Source organism: Gadus macrocephalus, chromosome 21 (assembly GCF_031168955.1).
Source record: "Gadus macrocephalus chromosome 21, ASM3116895v1".
Classification (NCBI taxonomy): Eukaryota; Metazoa; Chordata; class Actinopteri; order Gadiformes; family Gadidae; genus Gadus; species Gadus macrocephalus.
Genome location: NC_082402.1, coordinates 2,379,361 through 2,392,733, shown reverse-complemented (window position 1 = coordinate 2,392,733; position 13,373 = coordinate 2,379,361). Strand labels below are relative to the sequence as shown.

General features: G+C 52.0%; 1 protein-coding gene across 1 annotated transcript; it reads right to left on the bottom strand.

The window, feature by feature from the left end:
• Positions 1–1,472: 1,472 nt before the first annotated feature.
• On the bottom strand, positions 1,473–9,076 carry LOC132450286 (transcription regulator protein BACH2-like). Its single transcript, XM_060042368.1, has 2 exons — positions 8,272–9,076; positions 1,473–2,002 (listed from the first exon to the last, which is right to left on the bottom strand). The coding sequence occupies exon 2, from the start codon at positions 1,988–1,990 to the stop codon at positions 1,628–1,630; it is 363 nt and encodes a 120-aa protein (XP_059898351.1). The 5' UTR covers positions 1,991–2,002; positions 8,272–9,076; the 3' UTR covers positions 1,473–1,627.
• Positions 9,077–13,373: the final 4,297 nt, after the last annotated feature.

The window sequence follows — 13,373 nt, the reverse complement described above, 5'->3', positions numbered from 1 at the left end:
AACTTAATCATCTCTAACCTAAAACCTACATTTATGCAGCATCAATCTTGACCAACATTAGTGTTACACTTTAATTGTTAACACTAAACGACAGGGAACATCAAAACTTAAACTATTCTGCACCCAACACATAACTGGAAAAATCCAGTTCCATCTCTCCTCCTCCTCCTCCTCCTCCTCCTCCTCCTCCTCCCCCCTCCTCCTCCTCCTCCTCCTCCACCCCCACCACCAGCCCTGGTCCCGGGGTCTGGCCCCCCTCCCTTTCCAGGTCTACTGAGGGTCTGGGTTGGGGGTGTCTGGACCGGGGGGGCAGACAGGGCGACGCCCCCCAGCACAGAGCACGAGATATGGCGGCGTCTCCAACGGTTACAACCCTAACGAGTCTGATCCAATTAGACGGGGAATTCGAGCCGCAGCCACGGTGGAGCACCAAGGTGGAGCACTAAGGTGGAGCACTAAGGTGGAGCACTATGGTGGAGCACCAAGGTGGAGCACTAAGGTGGAGCACCAAGGTGGAGCACTAAGGTGGAGCACCAAGGTGGAGCACCAAGGTGGAGCACTTAGGTGGAGCACCAAGGTGGAGCACTAAGGTGGAGCACCAAGGTGGAGCACTAAGGTGGTGCACCAAGGTGGTGCACCAAGGTGGAGCACTAAGGTTGGAGCACCAAGGTGGAGCACCAAGGTGGAGCACTAAGGTGGAGCACTAAGGTGGAGCACCAAGGTGGATGCTGATCTCCGTAGGACGAGGAGGGAAGGGGAGGGACGGAGGCTGGCTGCGTTTACACTCAGTTTCATCACTTTGGCAGAGAGATGCAGCCAGGAGAGAGAGAGACGCATCAAGAGAGAGCGCGTGAGAGGGTGAGAGTGTGAGTGAGAGTGAGAGGGGGAGGGGGAGAGTGGGAGTGTGAGAAGGGGAGAGTGAGAGGGTGAGAGTGAGAGGGGGAGAGTGAGAGGGGGAGTGTGAGAAGGGGAGAGTAAGAAGGGGAGAGTGAGAGGGTGAGCCTGTCTATTTATGTGCCTGCGTGTGTATTTGTGTCTGCGTGGGTTTGTATTATTTCGCTGTCTATGCTCAGTCTAGGTGTAGTAGTTGTAGGTGTATAGTAGTAGTAATAGTAGAAGTAGTATATGTAGCAGAGGAAGTAGCAGTAGTAGTAGCAGTAGAAGTACTAGTTCTAGTTGTAGTGCTATAGTAGTATTAGTAGTACTAGTAATAATAGCAGTATAGTAGTAGTAAAGTAGTAGTAGTATTGAGTCTTAAATAGTGACAAAGTGCGCAGTAGTGGAGGTTGTCACGGCGATGCTGGCTTTGTTGACGACCAACCGACTGCGCTGTTGCTAGGTTACGGGCAGGTTAACGGACAGGTCACTGTGTCACCGTAGATACGGTGAGAGAGGTGATCAAACAGAGGCAGGTCCTGCTCTGGGTTCATGTTAGCGCTCAGGTGTACTCCAACGCCAGGACGACACACAGGCGGGGCTAGGGGCTGGGGCCACACCCCCTCCCCTGATAGGACAGAAGAGGCGGGGCTAGGTGCTGAAGCCACTCCCCCTCCCCTGATAGGACAGAAGAGGCGGGGCTTGGGGCTGGGGCCACGTCCCCTCCTCTGATAGGACAGAAGAGGCGGGGCTAGGTGCTGAAGCCACACCCCCTCCCCTGATAGGACGGAAGAGGCGGGGCTAGGGGCTGGGGCCGCACCCCCTCCCCTGATAGGACGGAGGCGGCGGCGGCGGCGGGGGCGGGACTCACCTGGTCGGGCAGGCTGAGGACCAGCCCGTCCTCGGGGTGGTCGAGCAGCGTCTGCAGGAAGTACTCGCTGCAGGCGGCGAGCACGGCACGGTGGGCGCGGAACTCCTCCCCCTGGGCGCGCACGCGCACGTCGCACAGCAGGCCCTGGGCGCGCTGGGAGCTGAGCGCCAGCAGCACGTTGCTGCAGTGCACCGTCGACTCGTACACGTACAGGGACGCCTCGGGCCGCGCCTCCACAGACATCCCGCTCACGCCCTGCGGACAGACACAGGGGTCGAGGGGTCAGGGGTCAGACTCAGGGGTCAGACACAGGGGTCAGGGGTCAGACTCAGGGGTGAGACTCAGGGGTCAGACACAGGGGTCAGGGGTTAGACACAGGGGTAGGGAAGCTCGATTATGGGAAAAATCATAATCACGATTATTTTGGTCAATATTGAAATCACGATTATTCAAACGATTATTTTTGAGTTTGAAAACATGTTGTGTTTATTCAGCATGTCTCTCCCAAAATAAACTTTGCAACTGAGAACTATCAAATTTCCCCTTAAAACTATTTACACAAAATGGTCAAAACGAAAATGTTTCAATCTAAAATAATGTACAGATATGTATCCAGTTGTTCTGCCCTTTCTATAAAACATTAAAAATAAATAATAATAAAAAAATAAAAATCGAAAAACTTGATTATGTTAATTTAGTGATCTTTTGACGCTCAAATCGAAATTCAATCAATCGCCCAGCCCTTCTCAGGGGGGGTCAGGGGTCAAACACAGGGGGGTCAGGGGTCAAACACCAGGTGGGGTCAGGGGGACAGACTCCACGGGGGAAGATAACGGACTGCAGTTATACAGCGCCTCTCTGACCAGTGGCCACTCAAAGCGCTTTACAATATGGCATTCACCCATTCATACACACATTCACCCATTCAGACACACATTCACCCATTCAGACACACATTCACCCATTCAGACACACATTCACCCATTCATACACACATTCACCCATTCATACACACATTCACCCATTCAGACACACATTCACCCATTCATACACACATTCACCCATTCATACACACATTCACCCATTCAGACACACATTCACCCATTCAGACACACATTCACCCATTCATACACACATTCACCCATTCAGACACACATTCACCCATTCATACACACATTCACCCATTCAGACACACATTCACCCATTCATACACACATTCATCCATTCATACACACGTTCTCACTCAGACAGCGGAGTCAGCCACGCAGGGGGACAGGCAGGTGTCAGGAGCAGTGTGGGTGAGACGTCTCGCTCAGGGACACCTCGACACTCCACACGAAGCTGAAACCGTTCTGGTTTCGATCGATCCGGTTTCGGAGCATCTCCGTAAAAGTCAAGCGAAACCGGGTAGATCTGTAGAAACGCTGTAGTACACATGCCAGGCCCATAAGGGGCGCTGCTTCTGCTACAGAAATCCAGAAGAAAATTAAATAAGAAGAAGAGGCGAGCATGCGCATAAAGGCTGCCCCCCGAACCACTAACAACACAAACAAACAGTCAGTCAACAGTCTCAATAAATAATGGCTTAGCAACCCAACAAGGGACATGATCTGCTGCAGAACGATTACAAGCCTGTAGTCCGCCATCATCTTTGTTGTTGTGAGTTCTGAGACTCCGCGGGCTTAAGAGCCATTGGCTAGGAGGTCGAGGGGTGGGGCGATGACGTCATGGTTTACGGTTTCAGTCGGTTTCAGGCGTCCACACGAATCCAAAACGAAACCGGGTAGATTTGAAACCACCTCCGAGGGTGGTTTCAGAAGTATACGGTTTCGGTCAGCGGATTCGCCGGCTTCGTGTGGACGGAAGGCCGAACCGTACAAGACCTTTGCGGTTTCGCCATGAAATCGGCTTCGTGTGGACGGGGCCTCAGCTAGGAGGAGCCGGGGATCGAACAAGCAGCCAACCCGCTACCAGCCAACCCGCTCTACCTCCTGAGCCACATGCCGCCGTGTGTTGGTTCTGTGTGGCGTGGGTAGGCATGTATGGGTATCAGCCCATGGGTCTATTTGTGCGTGTGTGTGTGTGTGTGATGGAGAGAGAGAACGTGTGTGTGTGTGTGTGTGTGTGTGTGTGTGTGTGTGTGTGTGTGTGTGTGTGTGTGTGTGTGTGTGTGTTGGAGAGGGAGAGAGTGTGTGTGTGTGGGGTAGAGAGAGAGGGAGAGAGAGAGAGAACGTGTGTGTACGTGTGTGTGTGTATGTGTGTGTGTGTGTTTGGGAGAGGGAGAGAAAGAGAGTGTGTGTGGATGCGTGCGTGGATGAGGGAGAGGGAGGGAGAGAGAGAGCAACAACGTGTGTGTGTGTGTGTGTGTGTGTGTGTGTGTGTGTGTGTGTGTGTGTGTGTGTGTGTGTGTGTGTGTGTGTGTTTGCAGCCAAGCACAGAGAGTGTGTGCATTCCACTGAGCTGACATCACCACTCTCAGCCTGAGAGCGCACTGCCTCATGATTCAACAACAGTCACCAGACTGAGCCCTCCTCCTCCTCCCCCTCCTCCTCCTCCTCCTCCTCCTCCCTCACCCCTCCTACTGCCGCTCACCCTCTCCTCTCCCTCCTCCCTCACCCCCCCCTCTTCCTATTCTGCAGATGAACTCACTCCCCCCTCCGCTAAACATGCATGCAGAGATTCACAAACACACACTCACACACACACCCTCAAACCCACACACCCACACTCCCACCTACACACCCACACCCTCACACTCACACCCACACTCACAAACAGATTTAGCATTGAAGCAAAAAGCAGGAAGCTAATAAAATCAATTATAAAATATGTACGAGACGTTATACACACCAAACACGCCGTCTGCAGAAACCACACCTCAGCACACATGTGATTAGCGTCCCGCTTTACTGTTTCAATATCTCCTCATCCAGCACCCCGTCCTCCAGGGGGTTCAGAGCCCGTCTCTGGGCCCCCCGATGAGACGCCTCCTGCAGCCGTCTCATGTGGCAGCGGTCTGGCTCCTCCACACGCCAGCCTCTATTTAAAGGCGGCTCCTGTTATTTGCGTCGCTTGGCGCAGTGATCGGCCTACCGGGCCTCTACAAGAGCCTCTACAAGAGCCTCTACCAGTGCCTCTACAAGTGCCTCTACCAGTGCCTCTACCAGTGCCTCTACAAGAGCCTCTACCAGTGCCTCTACCAGTGCCTCTACAAGAGCCTCTACAAGAGCCTCTACAAGAGCCTCTACCAGTGCCTCTACAAGAGCCTCTACAAGAGCCTCTACAAGAGCCTCTCCAGGAGCCTCCATTCAGCGGAGAGCAGCACCGGAACCGTCCACACTGCAATGCCATTGGCTGCCGACCAGGACCTCCTCAGACCCTATTGGCTGCCGACCAGGACCTCCTCAGACCCTGAGACAACACACGTCGCGGTTCTGTGAGGGTCCCAGATCGTCTCCACGACAACACGCGTCGCGGTGCTGTGAGGGCCCCAGATCGTCTCCACGACAACACGCGTCGCGGTGCTATGAGGGCCCCAGATCGTCTCCACGACAACACGCGTCGCGGTTCTGTGAGGGCCCCAGATCGTCTCCACGACAACACGCGTCGCGGTGCTGTGAGGGCCCCAGATCGTCTCCACGACAACACGCGTCGTGGGTCTGTGAGGGTGACAGATCGTCTCCATGACAACACGCGTCGCGGTGCTGTGAGGGTCCCAGATCGTCTCCATGACAACACGTGTGGTGGTCCGTAGGTCCAAGACTGTGGACCTTCAGGACAGACGGCCGGGGGGGGGCGGGGTCAGACCGGCCAGCTCTCCGGAGCCCTCCGGTTCGTTGTGGAGACATTCCTCCGCCTGCTTCCAAGAATAATGAGCCGGTCTTCCAGGAATAATGTTTCCAGATGCGGTGAGGAAACCCTGGAACTCTGAGGAAGCGAAAACATTCCCGTCTCCTCCGGAGCGACTCATGCTTCCTATGGATTCACACGCTGAGAACGAGGGGGGGGGGGGGGGGACCAACGCCCAGTCATACTGCTGCAGGTGGGGGGGGGGGGGGGGGGTGATGGTGCCCAGGTAAGAGCATGCACATCCAACACACAATAAATGGTGCAATGAGGGGACGCGTGGAGACCGGGAGATGGTCACCTGCTAGTTCACCGGCTGGAGAACAGAGAGCTGATGAGAACGAGAGCGAGACAGAGAGCGAGACAGAGACAGAGACAGAGACAGAGACAGACAGACAGACAGACAGACAGACAGACAGACAGACAGACAGACAGACAGACAGACAGACAGACAGACAGACAGACAGACAGACAGACAGACAGACAGACAGAGAGAGAGAGAGTGACGCATCGGTTGACCTCCAGTTTCTCTCTATTTCTCTCCTAGTCTAATAATTCCTCAGTGTCTTTCTCCCTCCCGCTCTACCTCGCTCTCCCCTCCATCCTCTCTCTGCCACTTGTGACACCAGAAGTGGCCGTGTCCAACCGGATGACAGATCCATCTATCATCACTGCAATGACAAATTGACCAATCATAGGAGCAGATTATCGGAGCAGAATCACTCAGATGGTTCAGAGTGAAGGACCGAAGGAGGGTCCATGTCTCACTCTGTGACCATGCAGCCCAGATGAAGGCAGAGGGGACCCCTGGCCTTATAGTCCAGGAGGCCCGGGAGCCCAAGAACCAGCAGACAGGAGACCGGCTCTCATGATGCGGAGGATTAGGTGTGAACCCTAAACCATCCTACTCTGCTTTAGATACCCATAAACCAGAGTAGGGGGCCACAACGTTTTGGTTATCCTGCAAATTCCTAAGTCTGTTGCCGGCCGGAAACATCCCATTTAAATAGGATTAAAAATATATATGAACAGTTTTTGAAATGGCAAAGGTGCTGGCTCTCTTATACTCATTTGTAGACGGTTGTTCATTAGTGTGCAGGTTGGTAATCAGGCTATGCAGGTCTTCAGTCCATCAGCAGGCGGATCACAGACACTAGGATGGAGAACACCTCCAGGAGCCGCTGGGTGTGGCACATCCCAGTCGACCAGTACCGCACATCCCAGTACCGCACATCCCAGTCGACCAGTACCGCACATCCCAGTCGACCAGTACCGCACATCCCAGTCGACCAGTACCGCAAATCCCAGTACCGCACATCCCAGTCGACCAGTGCCGCACATCTCCGTTGAAGTAGGCTGAGAAGTTGCACAAATATGAATAAATAAAAGTGTTTGCTCAGCCAAAGCGAGAATAAAACACAATACTAAATTATTCAGATCGAGACCAGGAAGAGTTCAGCGACGGTTCTAGAAGCATTGAACAGGAACGACCAGTTTAGACCGGATCTGGGCCCAAAGGTCTGGTCCGGGCCCCGGGTCAGAGCAGAGATCTAGTCCGGGTCAGGGTCGGAGCAGAGGTCTGGGCCGATAATGTGTGAAAGGGCTGCTCGATTATGGGAACAATCATAATCAAGATTATTTTGGTCAATATTGAAATCACGAATATTCAAACCATTATTTTTGAGTTTGAAAACATGGTGTATTTATTCAACGTGTCTCTCCCAAAAACAGAGAACCCTAACTGAGAACTTTGAAATATCGCCTTAAAAAAATACACAAAATAGTCAAAAAGAAAATGTTTCAATCTAAAATAATATCCAGATATGTATCCAGCTGTTCTGCTCTTTCTATAAACCATTAAATAACAAAATAACAAAAAAACAACAAAAAAAACGATTATGTTAATTATTTGATCGTTTGACGCTAAAATCGAAATTGCGATCAACATTCGATTAATCGACCCAGCCCTAATGTGAGATCATTTCAGAGATCTTGAAGCCCTAACGAATCCACTCTCTGGAATCCACTGGGTTATTTATAGATCTTATTTTTAGAGAGCCGCCCGGCTGGACCTGCTCGCAGAGCGAGAGCCCAGCCGAGAGACGTTCCCACAGCGAAGAAGAACAAAGTCCACCGAGACTGAAGGATCTGACACTTGTTCCCATGATGCATTGCATCTTAATCACACAAATCCTCACCTTAACATTACCGTCTCCAACCTATGAGGCTAACATAGTCAAATAAAGCCAGTTGCACTGCATTGCAGGAAATAAGCAAGAAAGGAGGTCTAATCCAGTTTATACCCGTTTACACAAATTACCAAACGACTCCTAAATTAATTTCTTAGTAACGGAGGCTCACAGCAACCAGGCGGACACGCTGCACCAATCACGACTAAAACGTTGACATCAAACAGAATCGCACCTATGCAGGGCATGCCTTTAACCAATCACAACGGGATATCGATTCTCAACCAATCAGAACAAAATACATTTCTAAAACAATCCCCAAAAATGAAAACAATGAATAAATTAGAAACAGATTGCAAAACAACAAATGAATCACAACATTGCAAAAAACGATGTTCAAACTGCACAGCAAACCTTCCCGATCCATAAAGTTCCTCCAAAGCCATCCACACTGACATGCTGAATAACGGTATGATCTCATGTCGTTACCTCAGCAGAACGCGAGGCATGGCCTGAACTCCACCCGTCGCTCGGTAACTCTCAGACGCTCCCGTACTTCTATCTCCCGGCGGCTGTGAGGGTGGCGGGCTATGACTGAGCAACAGAGGTGTGAGCATGTGTGTGTGTTTGTGTGAGCGTGTGCGTGTTTGTGTGTGGTGCATGCCAGTGTATTGTCAGACACTAGAGGGTTAAATGCGGCTAGCATGAATCATGACTTCCCATGAAGGCCTGCATTGACTCATGTTGCCGACTTATATGGTCACGTCCCCCCACGCGTTATCTATAGACCTGTCACATTCCCCCTAGCACGTCTGGCCAGCTAGCTAGATCGGCATACTCCCCCTAGCAGTTCTAGCTAGCCACCAAGCCTGTCACACTCCCCCTAGCAGTTCTAGCTAGCCACCAAGCCTGTCACACTCTCTCTGGCGTCCAGCTAACTAGCTATGCCTTTGTGTGTGCACGGTTGTGTGCAAGTGCATTGTTTTTTTTACACGCATTGTATGTGTATGTGTGTGTGTGTGTTATATGATATGATATGCAGGCTGCAGGATTCACAGGAAACCATGGCAAAAGGACAACACATCATCATAATCATCACGTCAACACCTAAAGTTAAAATGTTAGTCTACACCTGGTGACACCAGAGCACGGAAAACATGCTGAATGTCAGCTCACCACAAGCCATCACACCTCAGTACACTTTCAGGAACTCCACATTGTCGTCATCCTCCTCCTCATCATCATCATAAACAACACCACTCTGGTAAACAAGGACGTCATCAGAGGACGCCAGCCCCCCCCCCCCCCACCTGAGCTACAGGTGGAGCACTGCAAGAGCACTGCAACATTTAGCTCGGCTCTTCAGACGATATGGTTCACAATCACCAGACCAAAGTATTGTACGGAAGGCCAGGATAACAATAAGGCTGGTACATCAGCGATATGAGTTGGTGTGTGTGTGTGTGCGCGCGCGTGGGTGTGGGTGTGTGTGTGAGCGTGCGTCCGTCCGTGCGTGTGTACGTGCGTGCGTTGGTTCTGTATTTGTTAAAACTGAAGAAATAACACCCTATCGTCATCCATTCATAAAGAAACAGGCCTCCACACTCATTCATAAAGAAACAGGCCTCCACACTCATTGAAAGATCACTGAACGTCCAGTTCTTCTTTTGGTCACTAAATACAAACCATTCATAAAGTTGTTCCTCTGAACAGCAGATTCCAGACCTCTGCTTTCTACAGTCTAATTCACAAAACTCTCCCTCTCAGGTTTGTAGTTCGGTTTAACATACAAGTATGTTTCAGCTAGCAGTGGTCACATGACCCGACTGGACCAATGGAGGAGCCATAGCTGGTAAGATGACCCAGACAGCACAGCATGAGCTAATTAGGGAACTGACGTGAGGTTGAAATACACACACACACACACACACACACACACACACACACACACACACACACACACACACACACACACACACACACACAGACACAGACACAGACACACTCACACACTCACACACACGTGTATTTCTACAGTGGTCGGTCTGCAAAGCGTTCATTTGAAACCTTAACAGACAGACACAAACAGAAAAACAGAGCTGGTGAATACTACTGGTTGATTTGGGTACAGATCCCGCCCCTAGCGATGTGATTGTTCGGAACAGATATGAAGGTAAAGAAAGTGACAAGCAGAGATTCCCCCATATCTGAGGTCGCCTGCCAGGAGATGAAGAACCAAATGTAAAGTTTCCGGTGTGAAATTAAAGCAGATGTGCCCGAGGTTGGTTCAGTGCCCTGATGAGTCAACACGAGAAGAGAAAGCTAACCGTAGCCAACCAGCCTGTCTGAAGGGGCTTTCCGCCAAGAGAAAGTGCAGAAAGTACGACGATGTGCGCTTTTTGTGGTGAAGTGTCACTGACTACCTCATGGAACCACATGACGCTGCGAAGTCATTTTACCGCTGAATTCGTGTCATCAAGGTGCAGGTAGGGGGTGAGCATGTCGCCCTTGGATGCCCCGGACATTGGGCATCGAACCAGGAACTGTTGGGCTGGGAGCCGACATACTATCAGTCCGCAGCCTGCTTTGATTAGATTCCACCATCATTTTGAGGTGAAGGAGCCTCATTACTGAAGCCACATCACAGTGGCTGTTTGCCGTGTGGTCGATACCGTGCGCATTAATCCCATCTATTCAAAGTCGAATCCAATATGGATTGACTTTAAATCCAATCTAGATTGACTTTAAATTCAATTTATAATCGACTCTACATCACAGCACATTTAAAGAGACGAGGCTATAGCTTCGACTTTAAATGCGTAGAAGTGATGCTATAGCCACAATGTCTCCACTCTCCACCCAATCAATAGTCATCCACATGGCCATCGATTGCTCCTCAATAAGACGCTGAATCTGCAGGGGGGCCAAGAATTTCAAGTTGTTAGCATCAACCGTAGCCACACGCTTTAGCTTGCTTGCATCGTCGCTACGTTCAACAGCTCTCGACCAATGACGTGTTCGCGTGCAGCGCACCGAGGCTTCTGATTGGCTGTCGTCGTTTAACACGATGCTTCTGATGTCCTTCTGATCAGGACTGAACGTCTGCCCAGCTCGGCTCAGCTGAACCACTGTTACAACAGAGAGTTAAGGGTTTTCATGCCTTGGAAGGTTTTGTTACTTTTTGTTATTAGCCAGGTTTTATCAACATTTATTTATGTTTTTTTAATTGCTGCAAACGGGGGAATCTTTTGAATTCACCGGACATCTATTGAAGCATCAGTAGCCATTGCTGTCAGGCTAATATTCTAAAAGATGGATGAACCGGTGATCAGATGTCTTGTTGTCTGGGCTACACCCGGCCAGCACCGCCAGACAGCAAGACACCAGACAGCAAGACACCAGACAGCAAGACACCAGACAGCAAGACACCAGACAGCAAGACACCAGACAGCAAGACACCAGACACCAGACAGCAAGACACCAGACAGCCATGTGGACTATTGATTGGGTGGAGAGTGGAGACATTGTGGCTAGCATCACTTCTATACATTTAAAGTCGAAGCTGTAGCCTCGTCTCTTTAAATGTGCTGTAATGTAGAGTCGATTAAAAATTTGAATTTAAAGTCAATCTAGATTGGATTTAAAGTCAATCCATATTGGATTCGACTTAGATTAATGCACAGTGTTGTCAATGGTTATCTCATCCGGTATCGACCACATGTCGAACAGCCACAAAACACGCGGGGGACGTGAACATATAATAATAATAATTGATCAGTTTTTTATAGCGCTTTTCTAATTACTCAAAGACGACTGATATAAGTCGGCAACATGAGTCAATGCAGGCCTGCATGGGAATTCATGATTCATTTAGTGTCCGACAATACACTGGCATTCACCACACACACACACACACACACACACACACACACACACACACACACACACACACACACACACACACACACACACACACACACACACACACACCTCGAAAGAACACCTCCAGATCAAAGGGATGCACAGCGAAAAGCGAGAGCGAGGACGAGAGAGAGCGAGAGCGAGCCAATTCTCATTGGGGGGGGGGTACCAGCCCCCTCGCATGCAAATCTGACGGTTTGTGGCCCCCTGGGATGCCGGGTATGGGGCAGGACCTCCAGCGATGCGAGAGACCAGGTCTGGCACCCCCCCCCCCCCCCCCCCCCACTCCACCACACAATGACGTCATCGGGGCCATCAGCCCCCCCACCAGTGAGGTCACAAACGGGGAGGTTCCGAAAGACCCCCACCACCACCTCCACCAGCCGCCGCCTCCCCTCCACCCACAAGCACCACCTCCTCCAGCCTCTCCCCAACCACCAACTTCTACACCGTCACCACCAGCCTCTCAACCCCCCACACCTCCTCCCCCCCCCCCCCCCCACCTCCTCCCCCCCCCCCCCCCCCCCCCCCGGGAGTGCCTACCCTCTGGAGGGCGGAGGGCTGACGGAGACTGACGGAGGCCGACGGAGGCTGCGGGGTCTATTCCTGGAGGCGAGGTTCCTCTGCGGCCCAAATGACAGACCTGACCGCGGCCAGCGGAGGACATTTAGCGTTCCCACCCGCCGCTGTGGTGGGGGCGGCGTTCAGAGGAAGCCATGATTGGCACCCTGCTGCCAGGGTTCTCCGGCCCCCGCCGGGGTCCGGAGCGGGGTTCCGGTTCCCTCCCCCCTCCCCCCTCCCCCCTCCCTGGCCTCGCGGGCGGACCGGCCCAGAGTCCGGGTTGTCCGCCTGCGTTTGGAGTCCCAGACTCCGCCCTCGTCTGGGCTCTGAGCTCGCCGTTGAGGTCAACCTCCCCCACGCTACAACGGGATCCCGGGGGGGGGGGGGGGGGGGGGGTGAGGAGGAGGAGGAGGAGGAGGAGGAGGAGGAGGAGGACCCGAGCCAAGCCGTTTGTTTGTGGCAGAGACCGGGCTCTAAGCCCTCTGCCGTTTTTAGCGGGCTAATCCTGCGATGGTGGATTTATAAAAACCGGCCGGACGCCGCAGACGACAAACACAACACGAGACGGTGTGGGCGTAGGACGCTGTGGTCCGTGGTCTGTCTGTCTGTCTGTCTGTCCGTCCGTCTGCTCAGACAGGGAGCTGGCGTGAACCACGGGGCCGGGTCCAGGACGCCCCGTGACGAGGCTGGACTCGCAGATCCATCTCTCTCTCTCTCTCCCTCGTTTAGATCCCTCTTACTCTCTCTTTGGTCTCCTACCCTACCCCTCTCCTCCCCTGCCTCTCTCTCCCCCGCTGCCTCTCTCTCCCCCGCTGCCTCTCCCCTATCCCTCTCCTCCTCGTCTGAGGGGGATGTTCTTGACCGTTGACCTGAATCTAAGCTCGCCCACTAAACCCCACGCTGTAAATGCTGCCTATTGCAGGAGGAAGTGGTGAGGCCTCCCAGGGTCAAGATATATATATATATATATATATAAACAAGAGAGAGAGAGAGAGAGAGAGAGAGAGAGAGAGAGAGAGAGAGAGAGAGAGAGAGAGACCCCACTGACAGTAGAACTGTGATCAACTCTAACTAGACAGGTCAGCGTGGTTGCAAATAAGTTATTTAGG